Source organism: Dama dama, chromosome 3, assembly GCF_033118175.1.
Source record: "Dama dama isolate Ldn47 chromosome 3, ASM3311817v1, whole genome shotgun sequence".
Lineage (NCBI taxonomy): Eukaryota > Metazoa > Chordata > Mammalia > Artiodactyla > Cervidae > Dama > Dama dama.
In genome coordinates this window covers 44,360,002-44,376,925 of record NC_083683.1, presented here as the reverse complement: position 1 = coordinate 44,376,925, position 16,924 = coordinate 44,360,002, and the positions used below count along the sequence as shown (strand labels likewise).

Below are 16,924 nucleotides of genomic sequence, written 5' to 3'. Positions count from 1 at the left end.
TTAATTCTCATAGACTTGGACACAGTCTGTAATTCCTTTTCCCTTTCCTCATTGGGTTGAGTCTCCAGCGCTTTTTCCAACTCTGCATCCCTCCTCTGATGTCTTCCCCAGGGAGGGGAAGCATAGAGTCCCCAAGAAGCCCCAAAGAGCACAAAGTCCAGAGGCTCCATGCTCTGGAGAGGTGGGGAGACTCCAGCACTGAGGAACAGCCATCCCCCCCCACCCCCCTGCCCCATCAGGCCCTCACTTCCTCCTCCAAACCCTACTCTCCTTTTATCTGTTTCATGAGCTCTTCCTAGATAAAGTCCCCCATCCCCCGACTCTCCCCAGCAGCACTGAGTTCTTGTTCATCTCCATATTTCTGCTCTCAGTGTGTGTTTCAGACTGAATGCTTCCTTTGGGCGAGCCCCCACTTCCATCTCCCAGGACAGACATCGCTAGGCTGGGATTGAGAAGGGTTTATTAGAAGCCATAGCAAGGCATGGGTGAGCGTGGGTACGAAGGATGGACACCAGCCACACTCCCAGTTCCCTAGCTAATAGAGTGCCGAAGCAGCTACTATAATCTGAAAGAGCAGATACTGTAATCCCATAGTACTTCCTATTGGCTGCAGGACACAGTTCTGCCCTGACACTGAAGTTTGGGTGTGCCTTGGTTCTGGAATCCACAATGCTCGCAAGTTGTGAAGCTACTGTGGGTGGGGGCTGGGGAGGGTTTCAGCGGAAGTGAGGTCAGTCAACAATTGATGCCTGTTTGAGCCTTTAGTCATTGTCTCCCCCAGCCTCTATTCCTGTCAAAGGGTGTGTGTGTGCAGGGGGTGAGTGGAGGAGATGTCCTGGCCCATCTTACAGAATCCCCATAGTAGAGCAAGACACCTTAGAAGTCTGTTCTGCCTCTAACACCCATGTCTTTCCACCTAGCTCTGAGGCCATCTTCTCCCCAGCCTTTTCATTCATTAATTTAATTATACTCTCAGATGGAGGGCTTAGGCAGCCTGTGTCAGTCTGTCAGCTAGTGTCTTTGCTATGAGCCAAGATAAGCACCAGAACTGTTTATTATGCCCATTTAGCAGATGGGAGACTGAGGGTTAGAATTAGGAGAGGTGTCACTTGTCTAGGGTTACACAACTAGTCCGGATTCAGACTTCAGAGTCTTTGTGGATAATCTAGAGGCTAGGGATAAAGTGGGCTTCCCTGGTAGCTCAGACACTAAAAAATCTGCCTGCGATGCTAGAGACCTGGGTTCGATCCCTGGGTTGGAAAGATTCCCTGGAGGAAGGCATGGCAGCCCACTCCATTATTCTTGCCTGGAGAATCCCCATGGACAGAGGAGGCTGGTGGGCTGCAATCTAGGGGGTGGCAAAGAATCAGACATGACTGAGCGACTAAGCACAGCAGAGGGATGAAGTGGAGTGCTGCCTTCAAGGTGCTCACAGTGGTTGGAGCAAAGCAAGACAACAGTGTCACTGCTCTGATCCCTGGGAAGGCCATTAGGAGGACCGGTTTGCTACTCTGGGAGAAGCCATTCTACTCCCCTCCCCAACGCATCTTTTCCACCTTGTCCCAGCAATATCCCCAGGGAGTTGGGGCTCCCCACATATAGAGGTCCATTTGGTGGGGTGAAGGGCCAGCCTCGAAGGGGGCAGTCCAAGGCCTCTCACTCCATTCTGGCCGCCCACGGTGGGAAGAGGCGTCCCTGTCACTGAACTGCGCTGACTCAGACCCGTCACCACTGACCCACAGCTGCCGCTTCTGGGCCTGTTTGCCCTGCGCTGAGCGCTGCGCAGATAGAGGCTGCGGAAGAGGGGAGGGAACAAGAGGGGGTGAATGGGGCCCCCGGGAGGAGGCTGAAGGAGCTGGACGATGTAGGGAATCTCGGAGGGAGGGGGGCAGAGGGCGGAGTCAAAATATTTCAGGCTGCTAGCCCCAAAGTCTGCCCTTGCTGCTGAGCCTCGTAGGCAGGCAGAGGATCCGGAGTTGTGGGTGGGAAGACAGGTAACTTCTCTCCATCTGCCCTCCCCGCATGTCCTTCCCTTGGTGCCTGCTTCTTGTCAGGGGTTCTCCGGCATCCCTCAGCGGCTCCGGGCCGGGAGGGGCGCCTCCACCTCCACCCCTCCCCCGGCCGGTCCACGGAGGGTGCCTCGCATCCTGGCTGTGGCCCCGATGGCTCTGGGCCTGGACCCCACGAGACCCCCCGCAGCCCAAGGCCAAGGCCCGCCCCTTCGGGGAGGCGGATGTGGGAGGCTGGAGGCGGGGGCGCGGCCTTGATCCCGGGGCAGGGGCAGCCGAGGGGGAGGCCGCCCTAGGGGTCTGCTGCCGCGCGCAAGGGAGGGTCGGCCCCGAGCCCTGGCTAGGGGCGAGCGGGCGGCCGTCGGCTAGCTGGGCAATAGGAAACGGTTTATTAGGAGGGAGTGGTGGAGCCGGGCCAGGCAGGAAGACGCTGGAATAAGAAACATTTTTGCTCCGGCCCCTTTCCCAGTCCCCGGAGGCCGCTGCGCCAGCCGCGCCGAGCGAGCCCCTCCCCGGCCCCAGCCCCGTCTGGGGCCGCGCCCGGACCCCGGACCCCGGCCGGCTGTCCAGAGCCCGTCGTGTGACCGCGGCCGCCGCCGGTGAGGGGAGGAGGCCGCCCGCTGCACGTCCGCGCCCCGCCGACCGCAAGGCAGGCCCAGAGGTGAGTCGAAGTCCCCTGAGGGGGGCAGCTGACCCCCACCCCAATGGGCCCTTTCCCACGGCAGATCCCAGAGGGACCCTCAGAGAGGTGGCCGTAGGATCAGTCCCAGCTCCTCGTAGGGCAAGCTGCCCCTCGCCCTCCGCGAACATCTGCCTATCACCCCACCTAAGACTGCAGCGGGTTGGATCGAACCTGACCTGGGATTCAGAAAACTTTGTTCCTGGGGCCACTTAGCTTCGCTGTTTTCCCATCCTCATCCATAAAATGGGCAGAAGGATACCCACCCTGCTTCACTTACTGGAGAAGGGGGTCACATGTCCTTCCAGGCTCCTGGCTTGACCTGGGGGTGGGTGTCCACTTCCAGTGCTGTTGAGCCTCTCGTTGAAGCCCGTCATTCCCAGAGCAGCCCTTGCAGGTCTTGCTACAGGAATCTGACACTCTGGCCCCTTCCTCCAAACCTCACCTCCAGCCCTGTATGGTCACAGAAACCCCATGCCGTGGACTTCTTCCAGGATCCAGGTCAAAGGGGATCGCACTCTTCCTCCAGAATGGGACCCCAGATTTTCAGTCTGCCCGGGAGGCCAGTGCTGTTATGAGCATCTCTGAACTGGTCACCCACCCTCTCTTTTCTAAGGACAGAGGGATAGTGGACAATAGCTCTCACCCTCTCTATATGGGCAGCTTCTGGCTAAGTCAGGGTCTGTCTGACATCCCTGATCCCTGACTGTTTATTCGACCTGGTACCTGTCCTTTCATCCTATCAGGTGGTTAAAAACAGCCTCTATTTATTGAGTACTTACTATGTGGACACTTAGGTATAATACATTTTTGTCAAGTAATCCTGGCCGCAACCTAGGACAAGAGGTGTTATTGTGTCCATCCTACAGAAGAGGAAAGAGATTCAGATGTGAGTCATTTGTCCAAAGCTCCATGGATGGTTGGGTTTTTAGTAACTTTTGTTAAGTGCTTACGGTATACCACTTAGTACACTTATACCTATGAAACGAGCACTATTATAAATTTTTTTTTATTATTTATTTGCCTATGTTGGGTCTTAATTGTGGCACATGGGATATTTTCATTGAGGCACGTGAACTTGTTGTGGTGGGCTCTAGAGCCCACAGGCTCAGTAGTTGTGGTGAGTGGACTTAGTTGTTCAGAGGCATGTGGGATCTTAGTTCCCGGACCAGGGATTGAATCTGTGTCCCCTCCATTGCAAGGCAGATTCTTAACCGCTGGACCACCTGGAAAGTCTTGAAACGAGCACTGTTATTATTCTCATTTTTCATAGGGGATCTTAAGCTTCGGAAAGTTTAAGTAACTTGCCCTAACTCTCATAGCCCTAGATGGTAGAAGCAGGATTTGAACCTGAGTCTATATGATCCAGAGATGACAACCTAACCCCTGTGCTACACTGTGCTGCCTTTGCATTCCGTCTGAGATCCTAAACTCCCTACTTGATGCTACATCCCAGTCCAGTACTGTGAAGGGTTAATGAAGTGATGCAGAGGAAAGTGCTTTGTGATGCTAAGGGGCCACCCAGCATGAGCAGTTCAGTCTGGTCCTCTGCTGTGTGGGTAAGACCGGTTGATGTACAGAGCAAGGCACTTGCAGCCCCAGGACAGTACTGCAGTGCTGAGAAACTGCTACTCATGGGAGCTCATTAAATCAATCCCTCAGGTGTGCTGGGGAGAAGGAAACTGACCTCCACTTTCTGAGCACACCCTTACTCTGGTTCTCCCTACCTAAGACTAAGGTTATAGCACATAGATGATTTCTAGACAAACGCATATTGGGTACCAGGCAATGACAGTTGCAGTCTGTTAATGCAACCCCCGCTTGCTCTTTTTCTTCCTTTGAGGGACCTATCTAACACCAAACAACTGCAGAAATTAAATGACCAAGTGAGGATGTATTACCAGCAATTTAAGTCAATCAAGACGCACATGGTGATTCTGGGCAAGAAACCTAACATCCCCCAGCTTCCGTTTCCCTATTAGATTGTCGTGAGGATTAAATGAGATCATCCATCAAAGTTCAGTACTTAGCACATAAGTAGTACTCAGAGAAGGCTAACTCATTACTAAGAATTTCACAGTGGTTAAGTTAATGTTTGAAATTAGTTTAGCATTTGTGATTTCTGGCTAAAAACTCTGATGCTTCTGTCAGCAGGAGATCATTCAAGAAGTTTTGTTAGGTGGGAAAGGAGTCCACCAGTCCCCAGGAGTCTAGTTGTGCTGGAGTCAGGTGTCAGGGCGCATTATGCCAGGTCAGCTCTGAGTTGGGACTGATCTGGACTCAGCACCCTCCTGTACTGAAACTTACTCTGAGCCTAGTAAAAAATTGGACAGTCACAGCTTTCCGTCACTGCATTCCCAGTTTTAGACCAGAGGCAGATTCTGCAAATGCTGCCAAGCCCTCCCTGCACTGTTCTTGGGCCCCAGAGGCTGGAGATGGCCTGAACAAAGCCCATACCCCACCCTCTCTCTGCAACATCTCCAAGTCCTTGGCTCCAGTGTTTAGCCTTGTCTGTCCCTTCTCCACTAGAAGTGGCGCGGGGCAGGGGGGTTCCCGGAATGGGAATCAGAATCCCTGCCCTCTGTACTCCACTCTATCGTGGAGTTGTATAGGACTCAGTTCTCAAAGTGTGGTACCCACAAAAACTGATCCGAATTTCCTGGGGGAATTTTTAAAAAATGCATGTTTCTTACTGGTCTCAATGGACTGAACCAGAATCTGGAGCAGGAGTGAGACCAAAGAGTACATTTCTAATGAAGCACTTGAGATGATTCTGCTGCTTAATAGTGTAGTGAGAGGGTGCACTGGAGCACAGAGAAGGGAAAGCATGGGGAGAGGATTCTAGAAGGATGCCGGCTATCATCCTTATTGTTACCCACTTTTTCCTTCTTGCTTCATCCCCTCTCCTTTAGCTGCTTTCTGAGCAAAGACTGCCAAGGATGGATTCCCTCCCTTACCCCAGTGGGAAAAGCCAGCTCGTCTGGGGTTCCTTCTCCGGCCACCAGTCCCACTGCAGAGTGCTTGCCAGAGTCCCCCCTGTATTGCGGGAGGGGCATGAGACAGGAGGTCAGGCAGAGGCTGGGGACACAGCTGCAGCAGACCAGGGCTCCATTTCCTCCCCCAGCCCTGGGCCTCTGGGGCAGAGGAAGCCCAGGCAGGAAGACCAGAGCTGCCACCAGCCAGCGAGGCCCATGAAGCAGCCCCCACTCCCCCCCGTCATCCTGCCCTCAGAGCCTCAGCATCATGGATCTTCATTTGGCATCATTCTTAGACTAGGGGCCTTCTGCAGCCTATATGGCCCTATGCCCAGCCCCCCAGCCTTACCATGTTACGCCAGAAGACAGTTCTCTTCCCTCATGTCTGTTGCCCCTACCTGGGCATTCTGTCCCCATTCAGAAAGTTCTTCTTGCTGTCTGACCTCAGTCCTTCTTGCTGCAGCCTCAGCCCTAATCTTTTCATTCTAAGCCTTTGAGAGATGAAGATGGGGGTCACTTTTGAAGCACTAGCTGGTCTGGGACTTGAGATGGGACTGTCATAGACCAGAATTACTCCCCTAACAATCCCCACCAAACTTTTGGAAAAGTTCAATCTTAACCAACCACAGAAGGTCAAACATTCAGTGTCTAAGTATGTTTCACTTCCCTTCCACATCACTGGCCCTACCCCCACTCTTTCCCAGGACCTCAAGGACAGAGAGAAGGGGGGGAGTGGCTCAGAGAGGACATCTTATAGTCTGATGAGGGTGCAGGGAGGTTCCTTAGAGACAGTGTGGCCTGGCAGTGTCCAGGCTTGGTATGGCTGATACACCCCACAGGCTCAGACATGGGTTGTCACCCCAGACTGGGATGTGGAGTAGAAGCCCCACTGGACTAGGAGTCTGGACACCTGGGTTGTACTCCTAGCACTGCCACTGAACCCCATTTGACCGTGGACAAGCCTCCTCTCCTGGCTGAGCCTTGATCCCCATCTTCTCTAAAATAAGGAACTGGGCTCTGTGATTCACAGGGTGTACGAGGGTTCTGTCACGGGGGTGTCCCAGCCCCAAGTGGCTCCTGCAGACCCTGCAGCGACTCCAGCCTGCCCTGAGACCATGCCCTGAGCTCCTGCTGTGCGTGACTCCTGCCTGTTCTATCCAGACCCCAATCTAAACAATCTTGATTCCTGTTCCCAGCTTGGCGGGACCCTGAATGGCAGGAAGTGAAGACAGGAGCCTGTTTATGTTTGAGGCAGTCAGGCCTAAGCGGGGGGGGGGGGGGGGGGGCACTGGGAAAGAGGTGGGCAGGGGTGGAGGCTGGGAAGGGGTGGGCAAGGGCAGGGGACAGACAGGGGTGGGGGACTGCTAAAGAGATGCTCCTTCCACACCAGCCCCATGCCCTCTGCGCCCTCCGGTCTGCACTCAGCGGCAGGACAGCTGGGAGTCCCCCCGAGTTCTCAGTCACTTAAGCATGGTTCCCCACCCTTTACCCCTAACAGGATGGTTTCCATGGGGAAGTGAACCAGGACTTCCCCTGCAGGCCCCGCCCCAAAGCCAGACGCAGGGAGGAGGCCTCCCTGCCTGCCCCCCCCCCAAAAAAAAAAAAAAAAAAAACTCCCAGCAATTTCCTCTGGGTGGGAGGGACCCACAGTCAGTGGCTGAAAACACAGAGGGGAATCACATTTCAAAGATGTTATTGCACCCCTTCTCTCCAGGGATCATGACCTTGAACCTTCCCAGGAGAAGGCTTCTGATGCTACTGATGGTCTTGGGCCTGACCCAGGGTGAGTACTGGGGAAGCAGGTAGGGAACAGGGGCCTGAGGGAATAAAGAAAGGGCTGTCTGGGCTCAGGTCTTGTTGGGCTGAGTCTGAGGAGCTGGGAAGAGGGGGACTGGGGAGACAGGGCTCAGTGAGACTGAGCTCTCAACTACCCCAACCTTCCTGTGCTGGCCTCTTGATCCAAACCAACAGGCTGGAGCTCTTTCAGACTCCAGGGTGGGAACATGTGTATGGGGATTCAGACAGTGGGGCTGTTGGCAGGGGGGGGGCCCTGGGAGAGCTCTCAGCACTGGGGCTGGGGGCCCTGCTATGCCTGGAACTGGGAGGGGAGATCCAAGGATCAGGTAAGGGAGAGAAGCCTGGTTCTCATGGTGGCAGCTGCCGCTGGAGGGGGAAGGCTGAGGATGGAACTAAAGGACTGGGACCCTTAAGGGATGGTTTGAGAGCTCAGAAGGGAGGGGGCGGTTGGGCAGACTTAGGGGTTAGGCTCCTCCTGGAGATCTGGGCCCAGAGTGGCTGAGCTTCCAGTGTGTCCCTCAGGTGACCCCTTGAAGCCCTCTCGGGGCCCGCTGGTGACCTGCACGTGTGAGAACCCACACTGCAGGGGGCCTACCTGCCAGGGGTCCTGGTGCACAGTCGTGCTGGTGTGGGAGGACGGACAGCTCCGGGAGCACCGGGGCTGCGGGAGCATGCACCCAGAGGTCTGTAGGGCGCGCCCCACGGAGTTCGTCAACCACTACTGCTGCTACAGCCCCCTATGCAACCACAACGTATCCCTGGTGCTAGAGGGTACGTCTGGCTGCCCCGGAAACCCCTCTCCGGCTTCTCCGACTCTGCCCTCCCTGCCCTGCTTGCCTCTCATGCTCTGGCCTGGAGGGTGAGGGGAGGCAGGGCCCTGGGGTCTGACTGGCAGAGCGGCAAGGTGGGGGGCATCCAGCCTGGTGGAAGCTGGGCCTCAGTATCCCTCTTCCACCAGCCACCCAGACTCCTCCGGAGCAGCCGCAAGGAGACAGCCAGCTGCCTCTGATCCTGGGCCCCGTGCTGGCCTTGCTGGTGCTCGTGGCCCTGGGTGCCCCGGGCCTGTGGCATGTCTGGCGGAGGAAGGAGAAGCAGCGGGGCCTGAACAGTGAGCTGGGCGAGTCCAGTCTCATCCTGAAGCCATCTGAGCAGGGGGACAGCATGTTGGGGGTATGGGCCTGGGGGAACCTGGGACACAGGGTGGTTGGTGGGGGGCAGACAGGAGCCACAGAGTCAGAGGGGGCACAGAGTGGCAGGTAGCTGAGCAAGGCACACGGCAGGCACTCAGATTTGGTTGGGCACTGGTCGGGAGGGGTTTGTGAGTGGGAAGTGTGGCGAGATGAGGCAGTGGGGCCCAGGTTGAGGAGGGAGAAATGGGTTTGGTGGGTGGGGGCCACCCCCCAGTGGCCTCTCGGTACTCCCAGGACCTCCTGGACAGTGACTGTACCACGGGCAGCGGCTCAGGGCTCCCGTTCCTGGTGCAGAGGACAGTGGCTCGACAGGTCGCCCTGGTGGAGTGTGTGGGTGAGCAGTGGGTGAGCTCAGGGGGTGGGAACCAAGAGCTCCCAGTGAGCTTGGAGGGGTGAGGGAGTCACAGGTGGGGCCAGGCCTGGGTCAGAACAGGAATTCTGCCAGTCAGGGAGGGGGTTGGAGATGGGGCAGTGCCTGATCCTTGGCCAGGTGCTGGGGTGGAACAAGAGGCAAATGGAGGTGGCCTGCCAGAGGCGTGTGGTCTGAATTCAGTTAAACAGAAGCTTCAGAGGTTCTGCAGTCGGAGCCAGGGTGGCAATGTGAGGGGGGCCTCTTCTGAGGGTGACTGTGCCCAGGACTCTGTGTGTCTGTATGTGACCCCCTCCCCCCTCTCTGGTTGCTGGATCAGGAAAGGGCCGCTATGGCGAGGTGTGGCGGGGCCTGTGGCATGGTGAGAGCGTAGCCGTCAAGATCTTCTCCTCCAGAGATGAACAGTCCTGGTTCCGGGAGACTGAGATCTACAACACAGTGCTGCTCAGACACGACAACATCCTAGGCAAGCGGGGATGGGGCGGGGAGCGCTGGGCCAGACCCCGCGTTCTCATCACCCTGCCCCACCACCCGGGCTCTGAACACTGACCTAACCTTGAAGGACTCCCAGCGGCCCTCGGCCCCAGCTTCTGACTCCAGCTTCCTCTCTGCCCTAAGCCAGACCAGCCTCCACCCCATTCCCAGCTTTGCCCTGACCTCGTCCACCCTGTCTTCCCAGCCCCGACCCTGACCGGTCCAGCCTCCTTCATCCCTAGCCCCGCGCTGAGCCCCCTGATCCTCTGCCCACAGGCTTCATTGCCTCGGACATGACTTCCCGCAACTCCAGCACGCAGCTGTGGCTCATCACGCACTACCACGAGCACGGCTCGCTCTACGACTTTCTGCAGAGGCAGACGCTGGAGCCTCAGCTGGCCCTGAAGCTAGCCGTGTCCGCGGCCTGCGGCCTGGCGCACCTGCACGTGGAGATCTTCGGCACGCAGGGCAAACCGGCCATCGCCCACCGCGACCTCAAGAGCCGCAACGTGCTGGTCAAGAGCAACCTGCAGTGCTGCATCGCTGACCTGGGTGAGTGTGGAGGGGCGGGCCCTTGGCCGGAGGGTGGAGTCCGTGCGCCCTCCCTCTCCACGCGGTTCTGTCTTCGCCTGTTTGGATGCCTGGCTTCAGTGGCCTGATTGGCGCGTTAAAACTTACAGGGGTGTGTGTGGGTGTGTGGGTGTGTGTGTATACACACTGGCGCTTTAAAACTTACAGATGTGTGTATGTTCTCATCTCACCTCCTGTAAAACTTACAGGTGTGTGTGTATGTGTGTGTGTGTGTGTACACTGATTGGCACTTTAAAACTTACAGATGTGTGTGTGTGTTTGTGTGTTCTCATCTTACCTGCACAAGAGCCCCACACCCCACCAGGGGCCTTAACGCTATTTTCAAGCCCAGACTCCTTCCACCACTTCAGCCAGGCTCCGGTGTGGGGAGAAAGAGGCAGGGAGCCAGCAACCTGGGTTTTCATCCTGGCTTTGCTGACCACATCGCTCCCTGTCACCACGCATTGGGGTTCAGTTCTGAAATACATGCCTGCCTTGCCTACGCACATCTCACTGGTTTCCCACACCTAGAGAGTGCCACACAAGCCAAGTAGGACAGGGACAGTTATTCCTGTGGCTGCTGTCTCCCAGACCATCTCAGGGCGGGTCTCCAGTTGCCGGCCCCTCTGTGTCCTGCCATCTCTCGCCCTCTCACCTCACGCTGGGATTCCAGCCTCCCCAGGGCCACCCTGTCTGTGGGCTTGGGTAAGCAGCAGGAGTGACAGGCCCGGTTACCCACAGGCCTGGCTGTGATGCACTCCCAGGGTAGCGATTACCTGGACATTGGCAACAACCCGCGAGTGGGCACCAAGCGGTACATGGCCCCCGAGGTGCTGGAAGAGCAGATCCGAACCGACTGCTTTGAATCCTACAAGTGGACGGACATCTGGGCCTTTGGCCTGGTGCTGTGGGAGATCACCCGCCGGACCATTGTCAATGGTGAGCCTCCGGCACCCCCCTGCGTGGGGTGGGGGAGGGGAACAGGGCAGGTGGATACCCAGGCAGACAGGTGGGAGACGGGGCTTCCTGTCACCAGCTGGTGCCCATGGCCTGAGGGGCTTGTGGTCAGACCTTCCAAATTCCCTTTACTGTCACCTACCAGCTGGTTCAGCTGAGTGACCTTTTAAGGTTCATCTGGGTCTGATTCTGGCTGTGAAATCTTGGGTAATTGATAATAGCAGAAATATTAATAGCAGCTAACATTTATTGAGTTTCAGGATGTGCCAGATGCCATGCTGTTTACATGTATTACTGAGTTGTCCTGTGTTGGCAGGGAGGCAGTATGCTTAGTGATCACGAGCATGGGTGGGAAATCAGACCACGTTCAGTTCCTGATTTTTGCTATGTGCAAGGTACTTTACTTTTCTGTGCCTCAGTTTCCTCATTTGTGAAATGAGAAGAAAAATAATTTCCAGTTGTTGAGATAATCCAAATAAGGTAATCAGGGCAGTATCTGGAACTGTTGTGGAGTTCAGTAAATATTGGTGGCGATTGTTGTTGTAATGACAAATAGTTGACATAGCAGCACCCCCACTTTACAGATGAGGGGACTGAGGCACAGAATTACAACTGGCTAGAGGCAGCACTGGGGTCTGAAACCAGGCAATTTGACTCTCAGGACCAGTGCTCTTTATTACTGTGCTACTTCCCCCTCTTTGGTCCTTGTTTCCACAGAAATGAGGGATGTAATAGTGCCTGCACTGCCTGCTTATTGATGCCTTACTGTTATAATTATTTTTTTTTTTTGGCTGCACTGTGTGGCATGCAGTATCTTAGTTCCCTGACCAGAGATCAAACCAGTGCCCCCTGCACTGGGAGTGGAGTCTTAACCATTGGACCACCAAGGAAGTCCCTACTGCCTCATTATTACCATGAGTGCTACAGAGAACTGAAATTTGGAGGGGCGCAGGCAGAGGGACCTCATTCTTCATATAGAGGGCCTGCCTTGTGGCTGGTGCCCTCCCAGTCCTGGGGTGGATGGGTGCTGGGTGGTGGTCTGGACCAGGTCGGGAGGCTGGTCAGTCTTTGTGGAGGCTGTCCACGGAGAGGGGCTGCCAGGAGTCTTGGCAGGTTGGGGACCACCTCTTGCTGGGCTCAGCTTCAGACAGAAACTCCAGAGGCTGGGGCTGGTAAAGGGGGCACCTGGAAGGAACCAAGGCCCCTTGGACCCAGCCACAGGCAGGAAAGGAAGGCTGGACCAGCCTGGGCTGAAGAGGAGGCTGACTGCAGACTCCTGGGGAGGAGGGAAGCTCTGTCAGCTCCGCACAGATTCGCGGCGCATTATAAACACTGTAATCTGGTGTCAGCCCCGGCGCTGATTAAAGGCCCATTAGACACGCTCAGGCCTCTGCGCAGCACTGATTAGGGCTCAAGCAGCACAGGGCCCGGCCTGGACGCCCGCCACGGGGAGCACAGCTGGCTCAGGCTCTCCCGAGGCTGCGGCTGTTCTGTGTGGCTGCAGCCCCCAGCCTCAGGCTGGAAGCAGGGTGGGGCCTAAGGTGCTTTTCTGGGGTCTGGCCTCTTCTGCCCCAGTGACTGCCGCTCCACCAGCGTCATCTTCAGAAGGATCCTGCTCAGGATGGCACACTTGGGATGATGAGGGGAGGGGGTGCTGCTGACTGAGGGGGTCAGCAGAGGCCTGTGCCACCCCTGAGAGTGGGTGAATGTGATCTGGACCTGGGTAGATCTTCCCTTAGAAGATGTATTTTCTTCCCCTTTTCCTCATTCTACATCCTCACCCAGCAGTCTGCCTCCCTCAAGTGTAGCTTGGAGGTCAAGAGCATGGGCTTTGGTAAGACTTACTGGGCTTAACTCCTAGCTTTGTCACTTACTATCTGTGTGATTTTAGACAAGCTTCTTAACCTCTCTGGCCTGAATTTCATTGTGTGTGTGTGTGTGTGTGTGTGCACGCGCGCATGCTAAGTTGCTTCAGTCCTGTCCGACTCTGGGAATCCATGGACTGTGGCCTGCCAGGCTCCTCTGTCCATGGGATTCTCCAGGCAAGAATACTGGAGCGGGTTGTCATGCCCTTCTCCAGGAGATTGTCCTGACCCAGGGATTGAACCTGAGTCTCTTATGTCTCCTGCATTGGCAGATGTGTTGTTTACCACTAGCGTGACTTGGTATCCCCTTCATTGCTTATAAAGTGGAGCTAATAATCTTCCTCATCTGATAGGGTTGTTTTGTGAGGATCTAATGCCATGCAGTTAGGACAGTGCCTGCCACATAGTAATCGCTTGATAAACATTAGATATTTTGGGGCATCTCTGATAGTTGGGGCCTGGAAGCGGTACCCAGACCCTGGGTGAGAGGCAGCTGTGGAAAGACTGGAACAAGATCTGTCCTAAGAATGCAATGTGTTTAAGTCTTGACTCTGCCATTACGAGCTGTGTAACCTTGGGTTCAACTTCTCCGAGCATCACTTTCTTCATCTGTAAAATGGGTGATCAGGTTGCTGTGAAGACTAATAGGATAATGCATATAAAGTGTTTATACCACAATGCCTGGCATATATGGTAAATGTAAGATAAATGGCAGTAATTGTTGTTTATAAATATATTTATTATATTATGGTGTTCCTTTCAGAGGTAGCATGGGCAGGCAACTGGTTTCCTGGACCCTGGGACTGAGTGTGGGCAAGGCTCACTTCTGGGTGGTATGGGACCTGCTTGTGGTCCCAAGTGACTGCTCCATTGTCCTTCATCCCTAGGCATTGTGGAGGACTACAGGCCACCCTTCTATGATGTGGTGCCCAATGACCCCAGCTTTGAGGACATGAAGAAGGTGGTGTGTGTTGACCAGCAGACCCCCACGATCCCCAACCGGCTGGCTGCAGACCCAGTGAGGCCCCTGGGGGTGCTGGGATGGTGTGGGGTGGTGGCTCAGCATTGGGGTTTCTGGGCTGAGGAACTTGTGTCTGGCCTCTGCTTCCCCTGGGTAGGCGCTAGGGGACAGATCCCAGGGGACCTCTCTGGGTACTCCCTCCCACATTCCTGCCTGTGGACCTCCAGAGACCCTCTGATTATTCTGGGATTTTTTTAGAACGTTTCACCTTGCCTGCAAAGACAGAGGTTCTCTGCTGTTTTTTGCTGTGAAGTTACTGTTGTTCTTTTTTCTCAAAGCACTCCACATACTTTATATAGAATGCACACATACGTATATATAGGCAAATATAGGCATATACACACTTCTGTACAAACATACACACATGTACATACTCACAGGGACACGCACATGCACACACTCACAGGTACACACACATGCACATATATACCAGACTGTTGGCCCCATGAAGGCAGAGAAAAAGGCCTTTTGTCTCTCTCTTGGTGCTTTTCTCCTTGTTCCCTGTCACAGTGCCTGGCACACACTAGGTACTCAGCCAATGTTTTTGGAATGAATGACTGAACACTGACATGTGCATACATGTGTATATACACAGACACATGTACATTTCTGTACAACATTACAGAGCCACAAAAAGCCACTCCTATGCACACACACATACACTCCCTCCCAGGAACTGGCTTGAGTTCCAAGGCAGAGGTGAGGCTGGCTCACTCTGCGACCACTGAGCTTCCTGGACACATGCATTTTGAGGGCAGCACCCACCACCCAATCTCCCAGTGTCCACTGGACCAGGCCAGGGTTGGTGGAGGTACTGGGAGCCACTGCCTTCTGCAGTGGGGTCTGCTCTCAGAGGGGGATGTGAGAGCCCCAAGGCCTGCAGGTCTCCCCTTTCTTGGGTCTTGGTGGAGTGAGGGTGGGGGTACTCACCAGAGGGTGTCTGTGAAGTCCTGAGTTACATCTCTCTTTCCATCCTGCCTACCTTTCCCCATCCCCTTCTCACTCCACTCCCTTCCTCTTCCATTTTTGTCTTTCTCTTCTCATCCTTGCCCTGTTCCCGCTGTCTCCCTTTCACCACTGCTGTCTCTCCTCTCCTTTTCGGCACTTTCATTTCCCTCGTTTCAACTTTTCTGTCCGCTTGGGCATCCTCCTTGCCTCTTCCTTTCCACGGTCCCTGACCCATGTCTCTGCTTCCTCTCCTCTCCTTCACTCCCCCTCCCCCCAGGTCCTCTCAGGCCTGGCTCAGATGATGCGGGAGTGCTGGTACCCCAACCCCTCTGCCCGCCTCACTGCGCTGCGGATCAAGAAGACACTACAGAAACTCAGCAATGGTCTCCAGAAGCCCAAAGTTATTCCCTAGCCATGGGGCTGAAGCCTGACTCCCCTCTGCCTGCAGTGTCTGTGGGGTTGTTGGTGGATGGCAGCCTGCCTGGGGAGCCGTTCTGTGAGTGTGTGTGCTGGGGAGGGGGGTGCCCCTCTATGGGCAGCTGTGCCTGTCCGACTCGGCCCCCAGCCCATCCAGCCAAAAATACAGCTGGGCTGAAACCCGATCCCCCCACTGTCTGGCCTGCTCCAGGCAGCAGGCTCTCTGACGCCTGGCTCCCTCCCTACCCCCCATGCCCTGGACGCACCCCCTATACCACCCCTATGCATCAGGACAGGATGCAAGAGATCCCAGAGCCACAGTGGTCAAGCCAGGGAACCGTCCTGGGCCCAGAGCCTGGACCTGCACTTTACCCCCTGCCCTCTGTCAACCCCACTGCCCCACTGGAGCTTCCAGGATGGCACAGAGCCCTGTCCAGCTTTCAGCAGACACTCTGCCCTGCCAGGCTTCAGCCTCTGGCCCAAGCTCCAGACACCCAGGGCCCATCAGCTTTTCTCTGTGGGTTTGTATTTCAGCTCCAGGCCACCTTGGGCCCCTGTCTCCTAGACATGAACCGCACCCCCCACCCCCGCCCCCCTGGCCCCGCAGAGGTGGAGCCTGATCCTCGGCCCCTCTCCCACCCCTTCCTAGCTGACTTATTGTGACATGAAACCCAAGGAGTCTTGATGTGGGTGTGGCCAGTGGAGAAGTGGCAGGTCAGATGGGCAAGGCCCAGGACTTCCAGAATAAACGAGAGGATATTGGGGCCAAGTGTGGCCGGGGAAAGGCCCATCTGGGAGTCAGGAGACCCAGAGTCTGGTCCGGGTGCTTGCTCTCTGTGACAAAAAGGAGGCCTTCCCTGTCCCGGGACCTTTGTTTCTTCATCTCCATATCGAAAGGTTTTGTCCTGATGTCCTTTGAAGTTTTTTCAGCTCTAAAGGTCTTTGAAATTTCAGCCTGTGTCAGAACTCTGTTCATCAGTGCCTTGTACTCCTTCTGCCCCAGCTCCTGGCAATTTGCCTCAAGATGGAAATTTGAAAATAACTTTATCTGAGGCTAAGAGTATCTGAAATGTTTCCTAGTCTAATTCTACAAGCTCCAGTTCCTGTCTTAACCCATGCCTCTGGCCATCCTTGGGCTCAGACAACCCTGGGTCGTCTGGCAGGCAAATCAGCCACTCACCTGCTCTGTGGCTTCACCTTCTCTCCCCAGGGCTGAGAGGGTCTGAGGAAGCTTCCTGCAGGGCATCCAAGGCTCAGAAGAAATCTGGCTCCAGCCAACAAGCCTCCAGCACCCAGATTCTTCCCCCATGGGCCCCTGTGTGGCCTTCCTAGTCCCACACATTTGGCCAGACCCCAGAATGTATGTGTCTAGGAAGAACCTGATGCCTGTAGAGAAACACACGGAAAGTTCAGCATTTGGAAATATCAAATTTTTGGTGTTCCAGGGTGTATGTCCATGTGCTGAGGAGGTTACCCGAGCCCTCAGTGGGTGGATGGGCTAGAGGGCAGTTGGGTTGGAGGTAGGGCCTGAGGGTTGTGGGGTGAGGCACAGGGCTCAGATTAGGGACATGACAGCCCCAAACTTGGGAAGACCTGGTCTCACATCCCTCGGCCCTGGGACGGCATGGAGAAGGACCCTCAGTTCTCCACAA

At 55.5% G+C, this 16,924-nt stretch overlaps 1 protein-coding gene across 6 annotated transcripts; it reads left to right on the top strand.

Annotated features, from left to right (window-relative positions):
• Positions 1 to 2,282: 2,282 nt before the first annotated feature.
• ACVRL1 (activin A receptor like type 1) lies at positions 2,283 to 16,225 on the top strand. Of its 6 annotated transcripts, XM_061127536.1 has the most exons (10): positions 2,283 to 2,670; positions 7,378 to 7,446; positions 7,983 to 8,231; positions 8,419 to 8,630; positions 8,885 to 8,984; positions 9,340 to 9,486; positions 9,771 to 10,046; positions 10,806 to 11,003; positions 13,774 to 13,904; positions 15,133 to 16,225. In XM_061127536.1, the coding sequence occupies exons 2-10, from the start codon at positions 7,383 to 7,385 to the stop codon at positions 15,265 to 15,267; spliced, it is 1,512 nt and encodes a 503-aa protein (XP_060983519.1). In that variant the 5' UTR covers positions 2,283 to 2,670; positions 7,378 to 7,382; the 3' UTR covers positions 15,268 to 16,225. The 6 variants fall into 6 exon arrangements, with proteins under 6 accessions (XP_060983519.1, XP_060983529.1, XP_060983537.1 ...); XM_061127546.1 differs by lacking the exon at positions 7,983 to 8,231 and having other exon boundaries at positions 2,539 to 2,670; XM_061127532.1 differs by lacking the exon at positions 2,283 to 2,670 and having other exon boundaries at positions 7,315 to 7,446.
• Positions 16,226 to 16,924: the final 699 nt, after the last annotated feature.

Coding starts and splice junctions, on each gene's coding strand:
- ACVRL1 (XM_061127532.1), top strand. CDS start 7,353: ATGTTATTGCACCCCTTCTCTCCAGGGATCATGACCTTGAACCTTCCC. Junction 8,232..8,418: donor CGTATCCCTGGTGCTAGAGG/GTACGTCTGGCT, acceptor CTCTTCCACCAG/CCACCCAGACTCCTCCGGAG. Junction 8,985..9,339: donor CGCCCTGGTGGAGTGTGTGG/GTGAGCAGTGGG, acceptor TTGCTGGATCAG/GAAAGGGCCGCTATGGCGAG.